We start from the raw sequence: 24832 nt of genomic DNA, 5'->3' as shown, positions 1-24832 counted from the left end.
GGACAGGTGATAAAGATGATGATGACTGAGGGGACCCGATTTGCATGGGGGCCGTGCGTGTTAGCGCACATGTATCAGGAGCTACACGAGGTAGTGTACCGGGGGAGAGGTTCTCTTGCAGTGGGCATGACGCTGCTGCATGTGTGGGCATGGGAGCACTTACCAGTGACTCGACCAGTGAGTCTCAGATTCCGAGCCGTGGACCAGCCATACATGTTTATGTACAGTGGCATGATGAGTCAGCCCCACTTGGGGAAGTTAGAGTGGTGGCGGCAGGCATTGGATGACCTGGATGCAGTGATCTGGCGGCCATACTTGGAGTGTGAGCCATGGGAGGATGATGCGGAGGCACTACCGTATTGCTTCATGACCCGATTCCTCATTGGGAGGACCTCTTATCATGTGGAGAGACAGGTGTCGGGACGAGTGATGAGGCAGTTCGGACGGCAGCAAGGACTGCCTAGCGGATCAGGGGAGTATGCACGAGTGATTCGGGAGCGGTATGCATGGGGTCCAATGCTACCGTATGATCAGGCACTGGCAGAGTTTCGGACACTGCAGGCGAGGCCATGGGACTTACGACCGAGGGTCGTGGATGCAGGTGTGACAGTAGAGTATACACAGTATCGGGCGGCGCACCCGATCCTACGGATATCAGACCCAGCAGAGCCGATCCCATCTTTTGAGGATGAGAGAGGACGGAGATGGGGACGGAGAGCAGGAGGCCGAGGAGGAGGAGGAGATGGAGGAGGAGGTGGGGGTGGAGAAGGAGGAGGAGGAGGTGGGGGTGGAGGAGGTGGAGGAGGTGGAGGAGGTTTGGGGATGCCGAGGCAGCGGAGAGGGAGAGGTGGACTACCTCTTCAGATATCACAGGGACCTTTGATGCAGGGAGGAGTGCAGCTGAGTGGAAGGGGGATGGAGAGAGAGATCCCGATGGATACAGGTGCAGGGAAGGGTGGTGCAGGGGACGGACCTAGTGGAGGGGGTGATACAGGTGCGGCAGCCATGGACATGGGGGAGGGAGCTACTGGGGATCTGCGGGAGCATATGATAGGTTATTTGCAGACCCGGGTGGAGAGATTAGAGGAGGAGATAGCAGCTAGGGATGTGCAGCTATTTGCACGTGAGTCAGAGCTGACAGTGGTGCTGCGAGAGAGAGATACTGCGGTGGAGAGATTGGCGGAGCTGCAGGAGAGAGTCCGAGCGGGAGTAGGAGCACAGGGTCCTACAGGGGAGATTATGAGGCAGTTTGGGCGAGCACAGGCTGAGATAGAGTACTGGCGAGGTTTATATGAGCAGGTGGTGCCACTCAGTCAGCGAGCTCTCAGTTATACCCAGATGCGGCAGATGAGATCCGAGCGATCACAGAGGATGCAGAGCAGTGGGGGAGTGATGGGTCCTTGGAGGCAGGATAGATCAGGAGATGCAGGAGGGAGTGGGGGTTCGATGAGGCCTCCACGCAGAGATGGATCAGGTGGTGCAGGTACCAGTGGTGGAGTAGGTAGGGGTGGTGGTGGTACAGCATCTGGCCAGAGTGGCATTTGAGAGAGCATTTTTGCATACATGTATTGTATCATTGTCTATTTTTGGACTGTATCTTGGATGGCTCTTGGTAGCCGATTTTTGTAGACTTCATTGTACTCTGATATATGAGATGATATATATGAGGGGATCCCATATTGTGATGATTATGCATGTGATGATGTATGGATGTTTATGCATGATGATGATTTATTGCTTAGATGTATATGTGTATATGTATGCATTGATGATCTGTTTCTTTTTATGCATGTTTTTATGATGATTTATGACGTTGTATACTGACATATGAATGCAGGTTTATATATATATGATGTATTTGATTTGTGATGTAATGCTCTATGTATGGAATGCCATGATGATGATATATGCTTATGCTTGATGCATGAACAGGATTTTTGATGTTTCCTATTGCAATGTAATGATGAGATGATTTATGTGACGATGTTTGAATGAATGATGTTATGTATGAATATGCATCTAGATGTGTTTAGATGAATGCAATATGGAGAAACAAAATGTAAAGTACAAATGTTTATATGATGATGCCTAAATGAACGCAGATGGATAAACAAATGTAAAGTACAAATGTTTATATGATAATGTGTTTTAAATGAATGCATACGTAAAATGGATATATGAGATGGTATGAACCAATGTTTTGTAAACAAATGGTCTTATGCATCTAAAATGCATTAAATATGAAAGTGGGATGATACTATAACTAATATTTGTAATAACTGTACCTTAATACAATTAAAAAGAGGATAATGAATGTGATGTGAAATGAATCCTAAAATGAGCATAATAAGATACTTAGTAATGAATGAATGCATCTTTTAACTATAAAGAAATGAATGCAAATGATAAATGATGAAAAGTTTTTAATAAAATTATAATAGATAATTTATACTGGATGAAATGCTTAGTAAATGATTTAAAACAACCAAAGACAATTTGATCCCATGAATAAATCTAATTATTTATGATTGATGCAATGATGAAAATGATTTTGATAATGAAAACTAATGTCAATAATGAACTATATGCAATGTTTAAGTTTAAAAATGACATGAATGGTCGCAATGCAAGATGCACCTAAATGCAATGATGATATGACCATGAGGAATGCAAGGTTTTTAAGACTTTGCATGATGCATTAATGATGTATCAGAGTACTTGGTCGTGATTTGTATTCAAGACCAGCTTTTATTAGTCATTCATGTAAAAGCCTACATATGAATGAATGAATGGATGGGTGAGATGCAACAGAATGCAAGATAGAAACAGATGAGGTGAAATGACGATCCATAGTGCTCTATTTTCATCATTGAGCTTTAAAATGTTGGAAGAGAATACAAGCATCTTGACACAATGATTCAAGATGACCTGAGTATTTCTTTCATGGATTTTAATATAGCAAGTTAATACAAACGACTTGATATAAGGGTCAAGTCGACCAAAGTATTGTTTGCGGAACAGACAAGGATTATCTCCTTTCGTGCATGACTTGGATCGTCCTCCTTGATCTTAGGCTAATCAGATCCTGAGACAAGTTCATACCGTACTAAAAAAATAAAACCTTTATCCAATTTGGAGGAAGAGGAACCAAAGAATGAGCATTGTACCTGCAACCAAACAGTATATATACATAAAGAATAAAGAATAAGGATCCTTGGTAATGGTTCATGTCCATATGGTCGAGATATACGCTGTAGTCAGCAAGCCGTAGTGATCTATGACTGCATTTTTGTCTATGATCACATAGCTTAGTGAACTTCCCACGTAGACACCATTAGTACATGCCCCAGAACTTCATCGGAAATAATGCGCAAACGATACAAAACAATGCTAAAAGATTCCAATACAGATAAACAAACGATTGTACTCATAAATCAACCAAGTATTTGATAGCCTAACAGAATTTTCTTGTCAAAGAAATGTCATCTTGTCTTTGTTTTGGTAAGGAAGGATGCATCCTTGTTTTAAAGACAGTTTTGGATTTGTTGATGTTGATTGTGTTGGTTTGATTGGTAAATGGTCAGTGTGTGAGTAGTTGTCAATGTTTATTTTGTATCTGCTTGAATGAATATGTACAAGGTGTTGCCATGTTTTTGTGTGATTTTTGATGTTTTCTGATGTTTTTGGATTTTGTATTGTTTTTTAATGTTTTTGGTATTTTGCGAGACATTTTTGAATGTTTTTGCCAATGAATCACCAGTAATGTAGAATCCACTTCCATCATCTAGATTGTAAGGGCATTGCCCCCAAGTTGGACATGATTTATGAAAAAGTGGGATGCCAGACGCATGAAGTACTTTCTTGGATTACAGATCAAATAACAAGCCATGGTTGGGATGGATGGATGTATGTGTGCATGAATGTGATCGCAACGAGCCTGAAAGATACTGGAGCCATTGCCTTTACGAGTGGCGCCTATTTGCCAGGTTTTCACCATCGTACTTACCCAAGGTGCCACCGGAGTGTTTGTTCACCGTTTGGATGCATGATTTTTCTTTACTTTTTTGAATGTTTTTGTATTTTCTTCAGGACATTTTCTGAATGTTTTTGGTATTTTTCTGATATGTAAGGGAGCCTGATGCTCTGTACACCTTAGGTATAAAACCGTTTGAGGTGCATGCTATTGATTGGATCTGCGAGTGGTTCTCCATCTGATGTAGCCAACTGATATGCCCCGGACCCGAACACAGCAGTGACAACATATTGGCCTAGCCAGTTTGATTCAAACTTGCCTTGATGTTCTCTGTTTGGTTGGTTGCGAGGATTCTCTCGAAGAACAAGATCACCTACCTCAAATGTATGAGATCTAACTCGGTGATTGTAGCTTCTACTCATGCGCTGCTGATAGGCTTTGAGGTGATTGTATGCAGCTTGTCGCTTCTCATCAAGTAACTCTAAGTCCTGAAGACGTGAGACTTTGTATGCTTCATCATCGATGAGATTATGCAAGGAAACTCGTAATGATGGTATCTCAACCTCAATAGGTAAGATAGCTTCTGCACCATAGACCAATGAATAAGGAGTTGCACTTGTAGGGGTTCGAATGCTAGTTCGATATGCCCATAATGCTGGATTCAATTGAACATGCCAATCACGACCGGCATCATTGACTGTCTTCTTTAGGATTCTCAATATGTTTTTATTGGATGCTTCAGCCTGACCATTGCCTTGTGGGTAATAGGGGGTGGAAAAGCGATGTTGGATATGAAATTTCTCACAAAGCTCACGGACATCCTGATTTTTGAAAGGAAGACCGTTATCTGTGATGATGGACATGGGTACACCATACCGGCAGATGATGTAGTTGAGGATGAATGAGGCGATCTGCTTGCCGGTGACTTGGGTAAGTGGAACAGCTTCGATCCACTTTGTGAAATATTCGGTAGCGGTAATAATGAATTTATGGCCATTGGATGAAGATGGATGAATCTTACCCACAAGGTCAAGGCCCCATTGACAAAAAGGCCATGGTGTTGTGATTGGTTGCAGTTCCTGTGCTGGTGCATGTATCAGGTCACCGTGAACTTGACATTTCTTGCATTTCCTGACAAAGTAGTAGGAATCCTTTTCCATAGATGGCCAATAGTATCCAGCTCGCATGATCTTCTTGGCTAGTGATGGACCACTTGAGTGAGTCCCGCAAATTCCTTCATGTACCTCTTCCAAAACCTTTGTTACCTCATCCTGTTCCAGACATCGAAGGAGAGTACCATCAAGACTACGTCGGTATAGGGTTTCGGCAATAATGGTATATCGAGCAGTTTGGCGAATGAAGGTTTTTCGTTGGTTATTTGATTGGTTGGGAGGAAGGGTATGATCGCGGAGATAGGTGTAGAACTCACCGTACCATGGGGATTCGAAACCAACAAGGCGACATATCATTTCGGATTCGGGGATATCATAAGCGGGGATCCAAAGCTGTTCTACCAAGAACTCGTAGCGTGTTGAATTCTGTGGAAGATCTAGTAGAGATGCGATGGTAGCCATGGCGTCAGCAGCTCGATTCTGATCTCTTGGTATCTGCTCAAAAGTGATAGTAGTAAATGATGTCTTTAGAGTGTCCACCATTTGCTTATATGGCATGAGTTTATCATCTTTGATCTGATATTCATCTGTTGCTTGTCGAATGACTAGTTGGGAATCGCCATATACTTGTAGTTCTTGTAATTTCCATTGTACGACTAACCTGAGTCCTGTGATCAAGGCCTCATACTCTGCTATGTTGTTTGTGCATGGAAATGTGAGCCTGTAAGACTTCGGGATGCTGTCACCTTGAGGTGTGATAAACAAAATGCCTGCCCCTGAGCTGTGCCTAGTGTATGAACCATCAAAATATAGTTTCCATGGTTGTACTTCTGTGATCATGAATATCTCTTCATCTGGAAAATTGGAAATGAGGGGATGATTGCCTATGAGTGGTGCATCGGCCAACTGATCTGCAATAACCTGACCTTTGATAGCTTTACGGTCCACATACTCGATGTCAAATTCACTTAGAATCATTACCCATTTGGCCAAGCGACCTGTCAATGCTGCTTTGCTAAGTAAGTACTTGAGTGGATCAATCTTTGCGATGAGTTGTACCTTGTGTGTCAACAGATAGTGCCGCAATTTAGTGGCTGCTAAGATCACTGCTAGGCAAGCTCGCTCAATAGGTGTGTAATTGAGTTCATAGCCAACCAGTGTGCGAGAGATGTAGTATACAGCACACTCTTTGCCTTCTGCATTATGTTGTGCCAATAATACACCCAATGCTGTACTTGTTGCTGAGATATAAAGTAACAACGGTCTACTTGGATCTGGTGGCATCAGCAATGGTGGATTAATGAGATAGTCTTTAAGCACCTGAAATGCTTGTTGGCATTTGTCATCCCACTGAAAGCGGATGTTCTTGTGTAACAGGTGTGTGAATGGGTGACACTTATCAGCCAATTGTGCAATGAATCTGCGGATGGATTGAAGCCGTCCTTGTAGTGTTCTTAGCTGACTGATATTCCTTGGAGGTGGCATGTCCATGATTGCTTTAACCTTTGCTGGATCGACCTCAATGCCTTTGCTTGAGACAATGTATCCTAGAAGCTTCCCGGAGGTCACTCCGAAGACACATTTCTTTGGGTTGAGTCGAACATGGTATTGTTCCAGTCTATCAAAGATTTGATCTAAGATGTGGAGATGCCCATCTCTAGTGAGTGATTTTGCTAGTAAGTCATCCACATAATCTTCCATCATAGTATGCATCATGTCATGGAAGATGGTGGTCATTGCTCTTTGATAGGTCGCTCTTGCATTCTTTAGACCAAAAGGCATTACATTCCAGCAGTATGTGCCCCATGGACATGTGAAGGCTGTCTTATGTTGGTCCTCTGGTGCGATTTTTATTTGATTGTATCCTGAAAAGCCATCCATGAGTGAAAGCATCGCATGTCCTGCTGTTAGATCCACTATGATGTCGATATTTGGTAGGGGAAAGTCATCCTTAGGACATGCCTTATTCAGATCTCTGAAGTCAGTACAAATGCGGATGCCCCCTTTTGGTTTGCCGACAGGCACAATGTTGGAGATCCATTCTGCATAATCAATTGGCCTAATGAAACCAACATCTAGGAGTTTCTTGAGTTCTATTTTGACTAGCACTGCAATCTGAGGATGCATCTTACGAAGCTTCTGCTTGACAGGTTTGGCTCCTTCTGCTATGGTGAGGTGATGCATGACTAAATCAGGATCAAGCCCAGGCATGTCTGCATATGACCATGCAAAGTTGATCTGACACTGCTGGAAGAACTCTATGAATTGAGGTTGTTCCTCTGGAGTGAGAAGAGATGCCAGATGTATGATATGAGGGTTTTCAGGAGTCCCCACATTGTATTCTTTGGTTTCCTCGATAAGAATCGTTGATCGTTCCTGTTGTGTACTAGCAGGGAGAATGTCAAACCCTTCATCCTCAGGCACCTCAGAGAGGTTTTCACCGTTGGATACGCTCTTTCTTTTTACTGTTGTCGGATCAAACAGTGCCACAGTGTGGTTTTCACTGGAAGATCCATGTTTTAATGTTATATTTTTGCAGCTGAAGGGTTTGGCATCCGCCCCGAAGTATGCTGCGCTATTAAGTTGAATGGCGAATCCAGCTTTGTGATCCCCGCTTGGTAGATTATCCCTTAATTCCAAAAAGTCAATGATAGCCTCATCGTTTTGGAAGAGGTCAAGACATGGGGGATTTGGTTGGTTCCATTCGATGAGTTCAGGGTGGATAATGGGCATTACTTCATCGACTAGGTTAAGTTCGTTAGAGGTATCAGTGAGGGTTAAGATGTTATGGTGAAGGTCGTTGATGGTACTTTCCCTGTCAGAATCAGGCGTAGGATGAGACGTAGGGTCTGTGAAAGATGTTTCCAGCTCAGGTACCCAAGTGGTCTTTATCTGTGCTTCTCCGTAAACAGGAATGTCTTTGTGTGGCGGAGGTGGTGATGTGTCTTCCTCATCTGAAGTGTTAAGCTGTGCAGAATCAAATTCCCACTCATGTGAGTCGGTCTCTGAATCACTTTCCAGCATCCGATTGTTATACCATACTGGGATGTCGCTGGAGTTGAATACTGCAGGCGTGATTGGTTTATGTACCTTTGTGGTGATCGGTGCTGCAGGAACCGTGATGGGGATTAAAGGATTTGTCACTGGAAGTATCGGCAGTGTTGATTTAGTGGCTTCTGTTGGAATGGCTGGTGCCATAGATGTTGCTGTAGGTTTCCATACAGTTGTTGCTACAAATGGTGTTGCTGATGGGATTACTGGTTCGTTTGGTGGGATGAATGATATTGACGACGGTTGCGGTGGGGTTGTGAGCCTCGATGGGGCAGTGGGGATAGTGCTTGATGGTGCTTTGATTATGAAAGGTGTCCTCTTTGCAGTAGGTGGGCAAAATGGTTTGCTGGGTTTTCCTTTGAATTTGAGTTTAGGAAGGATCTTTTTTTCAAAGCCTAGGCCTGTATTACCTTTGGGCTTGAATTCTGGTAGCAAAGGTTCATGTCGTCCTTGTTTGCAGTATCCCAAAGCACTCTGACCATCATATCCCATTCTTTGCATAATGAGGAGGCCTTTGCCATACTGTTCTGTAGGAAGTGTAACTCGCGGTTTATCAGTGGTGATGGGATCTTTATAGATCCAGTCCGCTAGGTCCTCATCTTGTGTCTCTTCCTCTTGACTCTTTCCAAGGATGAAAGGCGTTAAGGCACATGCAGGCGTGATTAGTGGTTGCTGGAGTAACTGCTGTGGTTTACCATGTGTTCTAGAAGTGGGCATTTGTCCCACACAAAAGAGCTGACTCAAGTTGTATTCTCCAGGACCTTCCTCTGCGACTTTCATTTTAAGCTTTTCTTGCTTGGGTATAGGAGTGTTTGAACTGGCAAGAGAGGCGGGATTTACATATGATGTGGAGGAAATGGCTTCCCTATTATTAGGAACAGTAATCTCTGGTTGATGGCTGATATTATGGCAAAATGCAAAGGGATTTGCATCGCCCAGGATTGTGATCTCTGCACCATTATGTGGGAACTTGATACATTGATGGTAGGTAGATGGAACGGCTTGCATGGCATGTATCCAAGGTCTCCCTAATAATAGATTATATGGCAGCGGAAGGTCCAGAACCTGACAAATGATGTGCTTTACCACAGGGCCCACTCGGATTGGTAGTACCACAGCTCCTTTGGATGAACGCTCTGCATCATCATAGGCCTTGATGGTGATCTTCTTGCGAGGATCCACTGATTCTATTGCATATCCCAATGCTGTGACCAACTGTAGTGTACAGATGTTTAGGCCTGCTCCATTATCTATCAAGACTCGCTTGATCCTGTGTTGGTTGATAAAGCCTTCAATGTGTAGCAAAGCATTATGAGGTTGTTGGAAAGAAGAGTTGTCACTTTCGGAAAAAGTGAGACAAGGTGATGACTTTAGATTTCCAACCATGGCTTGAAATTGGTCCGTATTTAGATTTGCGGGGACTGACGCTTCTTGGAGTGCTTGATCCAAGATAGTTTTATGAGAGGGTGACAGACGCAAAAGCTCCAAAATGGATATAAGTGCAGGGGTTTTGTCTAATTGTTCCACAAGATTGTACTGCTTTGGGATGGAGGTGGTGCCTTGTGGAGCTGCCTTTATGGTGACCTTGCCACGACGTGTAACAACATTGCAATTTGAGGTGGGATTTTTGAAGGTGATAGTTGCAATTTGTTCACTAGCATCATACAGGTGATTTACAGTGTAGTTATACGCAGCCTGCGTATAATCAGTGGTATCAGTGCCTCGTCTGGAAGTGGAAGGATCCCTTTGATCTTGTGATGGAAGTGGAATTTTGAACATCAGATGATCATTATTGGTTTTTTTTGGGTCATGTCCTTCAATTTCAATTTCTCCTCGATCAATAAGATCCTGAATGAGATCTTTCAATCGGTGACAATTACTTGTCTTGTGTCCTTTTCCTTGATGGAATTCACAATGTTCAGTATCTCTCCACCATGCCGGTTTGACCTGAGGCTCATAGTTTGATAGCTTAGGTAGAGTGACCAAATTTTGAGAGAGGAGTTGTCGCAACACTGTTTCAATGGGTTCCCCTAAGGGAGTATATGCGCGTTTTTGTTTTTGTGGACGAGGTCTTGGCTCATCATGAGACGTGATGCGACCTTGATTGGAAGGAACATTTGTGTTATTCTGAGGTGGAGGATTTTGTCCTACAAACCGAACCACAAGTTGTGCATTTTGGATAGTTCGAGCATCTACAACCCCATCGTTGACGATATTCTTATTCTTGTTCCAGAAGTTCGGTTTATCACTATTGAAGCGCAGGCGAGGACCATCTTTTGGTTCATTAAAGATTTTGATGAGTCCTTTCTTGATGAGTGCCCTTTCACATTTTATACCTTTAGTGATCATATCGTTAAAAGAGTCTGTGTCTTTGACATCCAAGTGAAATTCCATTTCTTCGTTTAAGTTGGAAATGAAAATTTCCACTAGTTCTCGTTCAGGTAACTGAAGAGAACGTCTGCTAGACATTTGGCGCCATCGTTGCAGGAATACTGAGAATAATTCACCTGGTTTTTGTTTGGTGTTACATAGATCAGCCATGGTGATGTCGCGTTCAATGTTATAAGAGTAATGAGATAGGAACTTCTGGATGAGTTCCTCAAATGTTCTAATGCCACCTGATAGTCAGGAAAACCATGATGTAGTTGTTCCTCCCAAGCTTTGGGGAAAAAGGCGCATTAGATATGTGTCTTCATATGCCACTTCAAGGCAAGCAGAATGAAATTCTCGGACATGATCACGGGGATCTCCCTTTCCTCTATATTTTTCGAATTTTGGTGTTTCGAACCCGCGTGGAAAGGGTGGCATATAAAGATTCCTATCAAACGGATAGGGACAGATGTCGTTAAGTGAAAATTGATTGGTCTTAACACCACTATGAAGTTGTTGGGCGAGATTCTCGACTTGTTGTCGGAACATCTCCATTTCATTTGGAGGAGGTGGTGGGTTACCTCGAGGGATGTTATATCTGATGGGATCTCTACGCCTTTCCTCCTCATGGCGACTTTGTCTTTCTGATGCTTGTCTTAATTGGGCAAGATCAAAGTCTGAGGGGAGTTTGGCTCCTTCTTGAGCGAGTTTTAAGAAGTGAGCATCCGCATTGCTCCTTAGTATTTCATCAAATAATCTCTTAAAATGAGGGTTATGTTGAACCCTTTCGATTGTTGAAGGAGTGGGAGTACTTGGGTTTTCGTCATTCACATTTCCTCCAAGTGCTTCTTGAAATTCATTGAGGTTGTCCTCTTCTTCCTCAATTTCTATTTCTCGTTGCCTTGATCGTGATCGAGTTTGAGCCATTTTGTTTACAAGTTTTTGTTTGAAGTTGATTGAAGATGATGATGAGTTGGTGATGAAATGAAAGATTGATGGTTGGTGAATTGTGTTGTATGTAGATCTCTAGCACTCTAAGGTAGATGTAACCAAAATTCCTTCTTTGAATTGCTTGCTTGTTTGATAAGATTGGATGTGATAAGGTGTAGAGAAATCTGAGATGTGTTACAGATTTAACTACCTAGTAATGAGAGGATTCACTCATGAACTAGTTTTAACCTGCGTAGATGTGTCTCTTAGGATGAGCTTATCCTAGATGTAGAAACAATCTAAAAAGTGATGTGATGTGTTTGATTTCAAGCAATATCTAAAAAGGAATCTTGGGACAAGAACCTCTTAATGTTTTGAGAGTTTTGGGATGGATTGATGATGAAGTGATGATGTATGAATAAGATACTGGATGTTTTTGTTTTTCAACTTTCAATAAAAACTTTGTGTCACAAATGGGACAAACTCTTCTTCTTCCCTTTCAGGCGTTGGTGGCACTTCTCGAGCTGTGTTGTAGGTGATACAGATGTTTGGGAAGAAATTGGGATTAATCTTTCCTCCTTGATTTTTGTGATAACTCAGAGCTCTATATTGCATAAAAGCTCTGTTGTTCAATGATTCTGAATCAAACTCGTTTGTTTTACCTTGAAGGTATAGACGCATGCGATGTAGAAAGACTCTATGGGAGACAAAGATTTGTCGATTGATATAGAAGAATTTCCTCCTTTTGATTAAAGCCTTTGAGCTCAATGGTCTCCTTTTCAAGTTGATATTCTGATGACACTTCTTCTTTCGCAAGATGTGAAGAATGGTCATAAAAGTTGTGACTCTGTGTTGTTTGCACTTTGTTTTTGGTATTTTTGGTTGTGTTGACAAATGTTGGATAAATACTTTGTTTTTGGGATTGATTTTCTGATTTTTCTTTGACAAGAAAACAAAGCAAGCACACAAACACAAAATTGTAGCCTCAAAGGCACAAATGAGTATGGGTCTAGATCAACCCAATCCTTGGACTTGTTTTTGACCCTTCCTTTAGATTTATTTTAAGGTGTATTTCCAAAGCCTGAAGTCGGCTCAATTTGCACTAGGTCTGTAAAACGAACACACTTCAAACACTTTTTATCCCTAAGGTCAAATGGCTAATATAAATACAAAAGCGCTAATTAATGAACAAAAGCGCCAAAATACTGACAAAAGCGCTAATTCTTTGACAATAGCGCTATTGTAAAAACAAAAGCGTTAAAAGACAAAAAAGCAATAGCGCTAAAACGCGACAAAAGCGCCAAAGCGCGACCTGTGTGTCAAGTTCAACATTCAAACATGTTAGTTGGGTTAAAAAAAATTATTTTTTAGGTGCTTGGATTCACGTCGGGTTCACCAAATGATGCCCTCCTAAATGGCACAAGGTTAGTCTAAGATCAAATAACACAAAACACACAAAACATTAGTGTTAGTCAATCGAAAACTAATCTAAAAAGGCATACCAAAAGAGAGACTAAAAGCATGCAAGCATATTTAACTATAAAAGCAAACATGATGAGGCATCTCCAAATACCTCCTAACATACTCCTAGTTCCTTCTCCCTTGTTCCTCTCCTCTCCAAGTTCCAAAATAGTGTAGCTCTCAGCACTATGGATGCTTATGGAGGATTGAGATTGTAGTATAGCTCTAAATGTGAAATAAAAAGCTAATACTAATGCTAAAATGATGTATTTCAACCAAAAAGATAAGATGTTAGATTGCTTATGCTAAATGCTCTCTAAAAATGTCTATAGCCTAAATGCATACAAGTTTTCAGGATCTGGATTATGAAGGAATGGGCTCTATTTATAGGAAAAATGGAGCAATGGATAGCCAGGATTGAAAGGTTTAATCAAGGGTCAAGCTTGAAAGTTGGGGATCCATGTGCACAATTTGCACCAATGAAATGGTGACAAGTGTCAACATAAGATTGGGTTGAGAGAAGAGGTTGGAGACATTAAATGTCTGAGGAGACCTCATGGTTATCTAGAAGGTAAGGGTCAAGCCTAAATTAGGATTACCCACTGGATTAGGAGTTAATGCAAGGATAAACCTTTGTGCAAATGATTAAGAGATAATCATGGTCAAAGCATTAAATGTTTGATGAGACCCTTGAGTTGAGTAGAGGTTGAGTCAAAACAAATGTTTTAACCATGTGGAAGGGTTGAATTAACCATTAATGGTTATTGGAGACTTTGGGAATTAAGTGGTTGAAAGTTGGAAGCCTTCAATGGTTATCAAAGACTTTGAGTCATTTAGTGGTTGAAGACTTGAAGCCTTTAATGGTTATCAAAGACTTTGAGGCTTTGAGAAGTGACTCCATTTTGCTTAGGAATGTGACAATATTTAGGGGATGGATTAGGCTAATTAGGAAGGGGTTAGAAGAATCTAGAAGGGGATTAGATTTTTGCAAGTGGATTTGGTGGTTGAGGGAAAATAGGATTTTATTAAAATAAAAATTCATTTATTTCAATAAATATGCAAGTTGCATTTGTAAGAAAATGCAAGTGGGGGGGGATAATGATTTAAATAAATGTTTTATTTAATTTATTTAAAAGAGGAATAGGGGGATTTAATTAAATAAATAGATTTTATTTAATTAATTGATTGTAATTGGATTTTAATGAATTAATTAAAATAAATTGAGTAATTTATTTAATTAATAGAAGAATGTTTGGGGATGAATTAATTAAATATTAATTTAATTAATTGGTGGCTAGTGGATTTTTAATCAAATAAATACGAAATATTTATTTAATTAAAATGGATAGATTTATGTGATTACAATAATCAATTTAATTATGTGTATGTATTTAACAATATATAGATATACATTATTAAATACATACATATGATTAATTCATAATCATGTTTCATAGATTAACAATTAAAGCAAGTAATCTTAATAAGCACATAAAGCAAGTAATCTTAATAAGCACATAAAGCAAATAATCCGATTATGTCTTGTGGAGGATAGATGTCAAATGCTTAAGGCCGATAGGCCAATTAAGTATTTGATTTCATCAGTTAGCATAATCTGACCGAAGCTACAAAACATTAATATCTACGTCTTCGTTATAGCAAGGTATCATACAAGAGCATATTGGGTAGTTTAATTCTTAATAAGTCGAATAAAGCTGCAAGGTGTCCTACAACTCTGCACAATACACGAATCAAAATAGTTAAAAAAAAATGTAGCATTCATCAGGCATACATGGATAAACATCTCCAAACATGTAAGGTGCAATAATCCTAACAGCAGTGACCATATCTATCCACATTAACATGCAAAAATGTGGAACAGTGCCTTATAAAGCCAAATCTGTGTAAAGTTTAGCACGCTTTATTTAAAAAACACAAGTAGACTTGAGTTCCATCTTGTTGGATACCATAGCTGTGATAGCTAGGATTGCAAATACATGCATATTTATTCATCATGATAATACTTCCAAAGTTATTTTTTTCACCTGCGCGTATGTGGATAATGTGTCAAGAAATCTCTTAAGTAGAAAAAGAAACAAGATCAAGACCTAATGAAGAGCTAAAAAGATGTTATACAAGCCACAGTTCTTGCCACATGCATGTGAATTCCATAAATTAGCAGGCCTTTCAGAATGCCATAATCACTAGTGAGTACAAACATGACAAATGATTACTTACGTTAGTATGTTTGTACTCAACAGTAATTAAAAAACCTGCTTGTGTTACGAAGTAGAAATTGTGAAGCATATACTTGTATTATTCTCCCTAACAGTAAACTGTGCCCAATCAACAAATTGCCAGCCTTAAATATTTCTTTATTTCAGATGCCTTCTGGGAAAGTAAGAAATGAAAATCGAGCATTCATTATTACAAACAGTGGTACACCCTGCCGATACTTCCCCATAAATAGGGGGTTGTGAAGCAGAGGTATCATCTGCTATCTTCTTTCCATTATTAATGTTCCTTCGTCTCTGTTTACTTTTCCCATTCTTTCCTTTGACAAAATAGATGGAACAATAGCAATCATGCCATCTAAAATTGTATTAAGATATGCCAGTTGCTCTCTACCTGTTTGCAATTCTTCCGTTGCTCAGAAGCAGCAAACCAATAAATTTGTTATACCTGTTGGTATTCAAAAATCAAGAGAAAGAGAGATGCTTTTCATGCAAGGCTGGAAAGCATCCTGTAATAATTAAGTTACAGGTTGTGCCCCACTCCATGAATTATCATCATCTGGACCACGTAAACTTCTATTTCCATTTATTTTGATGTACGTTGCTGCAGACCAAATTCCCCGCAGAAGTAAAATTGAAACAAACACCACACTTCCAAGCGTGCACACCACCTGGGAAATTTTCTATATCAAATGAATGAACATCAAAATGAACGGCAATTTTTTTATTAAAACATTTTTCTATAATTGAATGTTCATGCCAGAAAAATCTAAATATATGTGTTATATCATTCACAAACATGTTAAATTAAGACTGCCTCTAGTTAGACTGTAAAGAAATACAGAAAAGGCATAACTGCATTCTCCCAATCATTTCACAAGAAACCAATTGAAATAATTCACAAAAGCTGCACGCCTAAATCACCAAAATTTATCACATATACACACATGTAAATATAAAACCAAAATTATAATCATTAAATCCAAAAAGTAAAATTTACGTATTTCGTTCAACAATCATACTCTTGAGAGAGTTCAAAATTATTAATACCTCAGTATTGATCTTAATCATAAGACATAAAACTACACTGAGACCTTAGCATTGAAAAAAGAATTATCACAGGTTCAAAGGTCTGTTATGCTCTGGAAAACCACTGTAGAGATGCTTAACTTTGGCATTGGAATAAAAAGAAAGCACTATTATCTGGTGTTATAACACTATGATCCTCACTGTTGTGAAGTATGGGGTGGAAGCATTTTTCAGAAAACTAAGAACAAAATTGAACAAATCCAAGAACAATTCATTGTCCATAAATTTGACATTGAAAGCGATTCACATTACCCTATCCTTCTCATGGAAGCTGGCATGTTGCCCATGGAAAGTGATGACTTAAAAAAGTATATGTTATACAAACACAAGCTGAAATAAACAAAACAACATAGACATCCTACCTATGTCACAAGGTTTGTGTTCACATTCAAGTTTGGCAAGAAAAAATTCAGATTAAATTTGTCAACCAAAACAAGTCATGATTATGATTGAAGCATATAAGTCTGCATTTTTGTATCATTATATTTTCAACGTAAGAAATAAATTCACAACTATGTCAGAATAGTAAATTATTACTAAATAGATGTGGATACTACATAAAATGTCCAAACTTAAAAATCTTAACTATAAGCTGATCAAAGTTAAAACATAGAAAGTATATGAAATCACGATTTTTGTCCACAAGAGACGATCACAATTCAAGACTCTCACAAGAGACAATCACAAGTCAAGACTCTCAAGCGTCAAAAAAGATCCAATTCATCAAAATCATGTGGTTGAGTTGACTCAATATCAACATCATCAAAAGCATCACCAAATTCATCACCAACAGTTGGATCGTCTGCTTCAGTTTCTTTGAAATGTGTTGGGGATGTGAACAAGATGTAAAGTTTTTTGTTGCTTTGTTCACACAATTGTAAATTAATGGGAATATAAGCAAGATCTTCCAACCTTCCAGACAACAATTTGTTTCTTTCTACATTCCACAATGTTTCACAAACAAGGACAGCAAGGGATGGTGGTATGCATATTGGACACAGCAGTATGGGGGAGGCATTTGGGGGGACAGCAGTTCAGGGAGCAGTTTTGGGGCAGTGGTGAGATGGCAATATATAAATATAATATAATATTACATATAAACAACAATTCCCAACCTTCCAGATAACAATTTGTTGCTTTCTATTTTTCACTAAGTCTTAGGTGTGGGGATGGCAAGGAACAGTTGGATGCATTTGGGAGACTAATCCAAGGGGGCATTTAATGGGGACAGCAATCCAAGAGGCCATTTTTGGCAGATGGTTGAGGATAGATAGATAGATAGATAGATAGATAGATAGATGAATTCAAGTTTTTACAAGTCTAGGTATACATGGCATCACAATTTAGTTAAGAGATATCTATCTATAACATCAAAGATCAAAAAAATAATTCTGATTTCCTCCAATATTGACTGTAACATGTTCATTGTTTCAAATATAGCAGCAATAAAAATAGAAATTTCTGATTTCATTGTTCGATTTCAAAATAAAGGCTCATCTAGGCTACCAAAAGGCCCTCTTAACTCTGAGATGCGTCGTATCATCAAGTTGAGAGTCATTCAATGGAATCCCAACATGTGGCTAGAGTTTATCAATTAATTCAATTCCAAAGTTTCAAGGCACTATGAATAGCAACTAGTATTTTCATTTGTTTAGAGACTACACCTCTTGATCGAGTAGATAAAATGGTAGGTGGACCAATTTCTTTCTACAATGGAAGAACTAGCAACTTGTGAGAGTAGGTGAATTGTAATCTGCTTCAACTCCATTGTATCTTACTATGATATGTCCACCATCTAATAGGGTCTTTTTGAACAAATAACCCTAGCCTCTAGTTTGATGTGTATTGGATCCCAAAGATAACAAATTGAATCCATTGCTCGTCAAGTCTGCATGCATTCTCAACGTTGTACATCTTCTAAAGGACCTTCATAAATCCCTCCTTTACATCATCATCATCATCATCAAGAGAAAGTCTGCCAAGTCTAGGTGCATAAAACTTAGGGTTAAGAACATAGGCAGCCATATAAAGTGAGGTGTTCATTATTTTCCACCTCTGTAACAATAGGCCTGAGAAGCTCGTCAGAGAAATGTAATTCAAGCTCCCTACTGTAGATTGCTTGCTTCATTTGATGAAGCATTTTTTCAAAATGTCTCATACCTCTCCAAGGCTAGTAGAGTTTGCATTGGCATGCCTAATTATACCCATAACAGGTGAAATGATAGAGCAAATATACTTTGAAACAACATTCGAAAAACTAATTACATGTTAAAACTTTAAAAACAAAAGCTTTAAAAATTATGGGTACAATTGAATGTTAAATTTTATCAGATGACAATTAGATATTAAAGTTAAAATTGTAAGAAAAATAAATTTATTACCTCACTATGGACCATTAAGCAACTTTCCAAACATGATCCATCACCTTAGGTGAATGCAACTCTTAACTAATTGTGAATGCCATTTATTTGACCTACACTAAGCCAAATATCAGTTATCTTTCAAGGTTAATACAAGAACTCAAGGTTTTACACTGGAAAGCAGCAAAGCAAGTTTTGAGGTACATTTGGGGTACAACAGAGTATGGCATGGAATTTAAGTTAAATGAACATTTTTCTTTAGATGATAGAAGGTCTACTTCATTTCCTTTTCATGATCCACAGGGTAGTAAAATTTGAAACAATTGTTGCTTGCTCTTCAATAAAAGTAGAATATCATGCTGCTAGTGGAGCTATTTGCAAAGCGATGTGGTTATGTCACACCTTGACAAGAATGGATGTGCCTGAGAAAGAACATATAATTCTATTTTGTGACAATTCAGAGCATTGAAGCCCATTCATCAAACGTTTTTTCATGAGCGTGCTAAACATATTGAGCTTCAATGCCACCACATCCATGAGCATGTGCAACAACAGAATAGTCAACTCCACCATTGTTTAACTCGGGAGCAACATCTTGATATGTTTACCAATTACTTGCAGCAATTGAGTTGGATAAATATCCAAACTTCTTGACTTGTACTCTTTAAGAAAATAATGTAATGAGGGAGTAATTGTTAGAATAAATAAAAATAAAATATTACATCATTGTAATAATATTAACAATAATGATTAACTTTATTATTACTATCAATAGCATACGTAGTTTTGGGTGGTCGGTCAATTCTCTCTTTTAATCAATTATCTCTAGTATGTATTATTGTTGACGATCAATAAAGATTTGCTCAATATTTTGCCCAAATTTAATAATTGTTGCATCTAGTCATATCTATATTAGGGGATCTTCAAAACGCACCATATTCATGTCCAATACCATATCCTTTTCCATGCACATCTGATCAAAAATAATAATTTTAATTAATATAATTTAAATTTTAAATTACAAATTACAAAATAAGTAGATAAGTAAAAATCTAAATTAAATATTTAAGAATATATTGAATCTGAAAATATTAAAAGATAAATATGTTATAACTATAGTTAATGTAAATTTAATTATATTATATTATGGTTAAATATATTTAAAAATTAAAATTTAATGTAGATATTTTAAAGATATTAAATTTAAAAATAGTAAATTACTATAATTAGAAAAACTAATGAAATATTTTAAATATATTAAAATATAAATATATCATAGTAAATTTAAGGATGTTATAATTTACACATATATTATTAAATATATAAAATAAATTTAAAATTATAGATCCAATCCCCTATTAATAGGATCATCAGTTCGGATAAGAGAAACAAGGCTAAATGGGTTCCACCCAAGGAAGGTTTTGTCAAAATTAATTTGATGGTGCATGGCTTGGCAATCCTAGCCTTGTTGGTGCAAGGGTTGCCTCAAGATCTCCCCTTGATCCTTTCTTTGTTAGATGTAAGTATAACAATGAAATTGAAGCACTTGCCGTGCTCAAAGGTATGAAGTGGGTAGTTTTGATTCAACGTGGTTCTCTTCAAGTTGAGAGGGATTCTCAAATTGTTATCAACAGTTGCACAATTGCATTAACAGTGCTTTGAAGGATTGGAAGTGTTAGAGATTAGTGTTCACATAGGTGTTAAAATTAGTATCATAAGTGTAATAAATATTAAGTTGTTGAGAAACAACTTAATATTATTAGTGTGGTCAATTAGAATAATAGTGTGTAGTATGTTTGAATAAAAGTGAGTTATAATAATAACTCACGTAGCTATTTTAGGTTTGTAAGCAATTGGTTGGGATTGTATTATGAGTTGTTAAAACAACTCATATATTTATAGATGTTGTTCTCTATAATATAGGATCTAAAAAATCATATACATACAAACTTTGTATTGAATGAAATGGAGGTAGAAGCATTATTATTCAGTGCATAAAACTATTTGGCTTCTCTAACTTTCTACATATTTTCCTATATGGTATCAAAGCCATTAAAGTATCTGTGTTTGTGATAGTTTTGCGGTGAAGGAGAATGTAGAGCGTATAGCCTGAAGGCAGCGATTTGAAGATCTGGTCTAGTATAATGTGCATGTGAGTGCCAATGGAAGGTTCCTGATGATGGCACTTCACCAACACTGAGGTTTTGATAATTTGTGGTTTAAGTCAAGCCGATTCGAGGAGACTAGAAAATGATTGCAGAAGGACACATCATAGGGTTTCGTTTCACTCAAGAAATTCTGGAGACATTCTTTATTGGTCATTCTTTATTACATCACCCATTCTGTGAGGGTCTTCTATGGCAATGATTATCTTAATTGCTGCGGACAAGTGTCACGGGCATAAGACATTGCATTGGAGTGTGAGAGAATTATTCCGGTTGCTTGAGCAAACTAATGCTTTCCTGACAGCGAAATGACTCCATTTTGAGTCATATTGTTGCTGGAGACTCAGATGATGCTGAAAATTGGTATATTCATATACAACATTTGTTGCAAAGCTGTAGAATCTGAGTGCCCAAATCTGTAGGTTGGACAGTGGTTGCATTGGGAGTCCATTCTGACTAATATTTCTAGTAAGGTCGTGCAAGGCTTGGAATTGTAGAAGCGCAGAGGAAGCTGAGTCTGTGGAGTCTCACTCATGAGGTCCTAGAGTATTGTCACAGACCAGACAAGTATCGAACATAACCATGCTGTTTTGTTTTTCTGTCATATCATTGATTTATTTTTTACTTTTGGTTTAGAATGAGCATCAAGTTCTATGGGGAAAATGTATTATTTACTTTAGTTTTAAAGTGTTTTCAAGTATTGGTTTTTAGTGTACTAGTATGAAAGTATTGTATGCAACTCAAAGTCAAGTTGTATCATTATTCTTAGAATAGGGTCTATTTTTTCTCTTCAATGTATGAGTCGTTAATTGTTGTGTCATCAAAAGAATGTATGTCAAAAATTCTAAGTGTCAAAAAATAAAAACTATCTCAGTTGTAATTGGAGTGCATGATCAGTGGTACCCGACACTTCTTGTAAGAAGTTCACATCAAGGGGGGGAGGATATATTCTTTCCTCACAACTGTGAAATGAGCCTCAACAGCCAAATTTGCTAGCCTCAAAAGCCAAATTTGCTTAGCACGTAAAAAATCAACTGGAGGAAGGAGAACAATAGCGCCTCTCATCAGCCACTAATGATGAGGTCACTTTAGCTATTAGTGGCATTTCCTTTAATTTCTATTTTTGTGTGAGTACTTCCTCTTGGAGAAAAAATATTGTTGTCAACAAACACTCCAGTGTAATGCAGTTCATGGATCTTGAAAAGGTTAGTAGTGATCCAAAAAACCATATGAGGTGAATCGATGAGGGTGTTCCTGTTCGTGTCTAGGTTTGTGGTAAACCTGTGTGAAAACCATGAAAGGTTGATGAGAGGTACCTTTCCTTTGAATCAAGATCATGAGCCAAAAGAATTTGGCATACTACAATTGAAAGTGTTCAAGTTGAAAAAAAAGGAGAATGTGGACATCATCGATATTGTAAACAGTTGTATAGGAGAGCAGCTGACTACAAAGATCCTCTAACTGACGGACTTCTTGGAAGTATGGTCAGCCGGTGATGAGTTTACTGGAAGTGAAAGCGGGATAAGTTCTCGTATGTAGGTGATCATGTGCAGCAAGATCCAGATAGCAGTATGCAGACCTAAAAGTATGCATAGGCATACGATTCTATTTCCAACTTGTGTGATGTTCTTTCTCCCCATGTTCACACTAAGGGGGTGTGTTAGAGATTAGTGTTCACATAGGTGTTAAAATTAGTATCATAAGTGTAATAAATATTAAGTTGTTGAGAAAAAGCTTAACGTTATTAGTGTGGTCAATTAGAATAATAGCATGTAGTATGTTAGAATAAAAGTGAGTTATAATAATAAGTCACGTAGCTATTTTAGGTTTGTAAGCAATTGGTTGGGATTGTATTATGAGTTGTTAAAACAACTCATATATTTATAGATTTTGTTCCCTATGATATAGGATCTAAAAAATCCTACATACATAATTTTGTATTGAATGAAATGGAGGTAGAAGATCAAAAGTATTGTACTGGCATTTATAAATTAGGGGTCATTTTTTAAAATATAGTTCTTTCTCACTGCTGTAGAGGATGAAATAAGATGGCAGACAGATTAGGCAATGAAGGTATATCACATCTTCCTTTCTCAGCAAAGATAAGATTGGTAGTGTTGGATTGGGAGATTGAAGAACTTGTTATTCTTCATATGGTGAGAATGGGAATTCTTCTTAAGCTCGGTTATTAGTAGTTCTAACTTTGGGAATTGATTTATGTTCCCTTCAAAAAGTGTTTCCCCCTCTTCGAATAATGATTGGATCAATCAATTTTCATTTTTGTGATTAGGATAGTTTGCTTCGTCACATTGGTTGATCATCAAGTTGAGTTTGTTTTAAGCAGGTTTGCACAATGTCAACTGTGGATTTCTCTTCTTTGCTTGGGATTCACTAAGTTGTTGAATCAGGTACGGGAATGGGTACAGGATCATGGGTACAAAATGCCAGTACGTCAGAAATTTTTTGGGGGGTTGGGTACATTTTTTGTACGTTCATACAAAAATAAAACACATACATAAGTACGTACGTATATATATATATATATATATATATATATATATATATATATGTATATATATATAGATATATATATATATATATAGATATATAGATAGATAGATAGATAGATATATATATATATCAGTGTGTGTGTGTGTGCACGCGCATGCGTGCTAAACAAAACCACTACAAATTTCAAACTTTGAAACATAACATACTAATTTAAATTCAGTTTCCAATATCAAAAAGATCAAACTAGAATCACTAAACATTTTGGGAACATTTCGGCATCTAAAAACATGAACCCCTGACCTACCCACAAGAGATTCATTTCAGAACCCAATTCCAGTACGTTTCGAACCCAAAATTACCCAAAAAATCCCACGATTCAGCAGCTTAGCTTGGGAACAATGTGTTTGTTGCTAGTCATTAAGGTCTAACTACAAATGTTGTTGCAGGTTCTAATCACTCTCTCCCTCTTCTAGTTGTGCTGTTACAAATGGATTGGCTGCTTTGGTTAGGGTTTTTTGCTGCTGGGTGTGGCCCTAGTCCTTTGGGATCTCTACATCCCGTGACTGTGCCTTTGAAGGATGTGTTAGAAGTACGGTTGTCATTGCACCAAAAGATCGACGAGTTAATCCCTGATACAACCACTAAACTTATAGAATCCACAGGAGGCGGTTAACCCATGTCACAAACCCAAGCGCTGCACTGCACAAGGGCGCACACCTTGCAACAATCCCCCCCCCCCCACGCAAGCAAGGGGGTTTGAATCTGTGACCCAGGCTTTGAGACTACTTGTTAGAAGTACGGTTGTGGTTGCACCAAAAAATCGACTTGTTAATACCCGATACAACCACTAGACTTAGAGAATCCATAGGAGGCGATTAAGCCATGTCACAAATGTAATGTCCCTTTTTAGGAAAAACCTTAATTTTTGCCCTAAATCACCATTTCCATGTAAAACAATAAATGGAACAGGAAGCATTCCCGATTGAGATCTTGCAATAGGTTAGGAAACCATTGAAATGTATATAATTTGCAACATGAATCTTCTAAGAAAGACAATTAAGCATAAATTCTCTAAACTTAGGGTTAGGAACATTAACTTAACCATAGTTTTTGTCCAATTCCTTATCGAAAATCAACCATTAAAAAGTGGGAGTAAGGAGGAACAATAAGGTGTCCAAGAGACCCTCTACCCTAGGCCCAAGAGCAGGGTGAAAGCCAGAGCCCGCTTGGCCTCATGGGACCATCGGTCAACTACCATGAGGTGGTCTACCTAGTGAGGTATCCTATCACCGTTCCCCTTCATCACTTCCATCCTTATCATTCTCTTGTGGTTAGAATTCCCTTAATTCAATAATCAACCATGATAGTGTTCGGAAAGATACAATAGGGTGTCCTAAACGTCCTTCCCCTCTAGGTCCAAGAGCAGTGGACTCTGTCTACACCCCCTTGGCCTCACGGGACCATCGGTCAACTACCATGAGGTGGTCTACCTAGAGGAGGACCTCATCACTGTTCTCCCTCCTTGTACTTCCTTATATTACTGTCATGGTAGTTTGCTCAATATATATAATTTTCC

At 38.4% G+C, this 24832-nt stretch overlaps 1 protein-coding gene across 7 annotated transcripts in view; it reads right to left on the bottom strand.

Annotated features, from left to right (window-relative positions):
• Positions 1–24832, bottom strand: part of LOC131053336 (protein SHORT HYPOCOTYL IN WHITE LIGHT 1) — a 66177-nt gene that overhangs the window by 5209 nt on the left and 36136 nt on the right. For 2 of the 7 annotated variants that reach the window (XM_057987928.2, XM_057987925.2), the window contains exon 4: positions 15252–15814. The exons of 1 other annotated variant lie outside the window; for it this stretch is intronic. In XM_057987928.2, the coding sequence (XP_057843911.1) occupies positions 15650–15814 (165 nt within the window). In that variant the 3' untranslated portion in view covers positions 15252–15649. Of the gene's footprint in view, positions 1–15251; positions 15815–19365; positions 19554–24832 lie in introns of those variants that run through there. 4 more of the 7 variants (XM_057987926.2, XM_057987929.2, XM_057987930.2 and 1 more) reach the window with 3 other exon arrangements.

This window comes from Cryptomeria japonica, chromosome 3 (genome assembly GCF_030272615.1).
Source record: "Cryptomeria japonica chromosome 3, Sugi_1.0, whole genome shotgun sequence".
In the NCBI taxonomy this organism is placed as follows: Eukaryota; Viridiplantae; Streptophyta; class Pinopsida; order Cupressales; family Cupressaceae; genus Cryptomeria; species Cryptomeria japonica.
The sequence above is the reverse complement of the archived record's forward strand: the minus strand, read 5'-3'. Positions and strand labels throughout refer to the sequence as shown.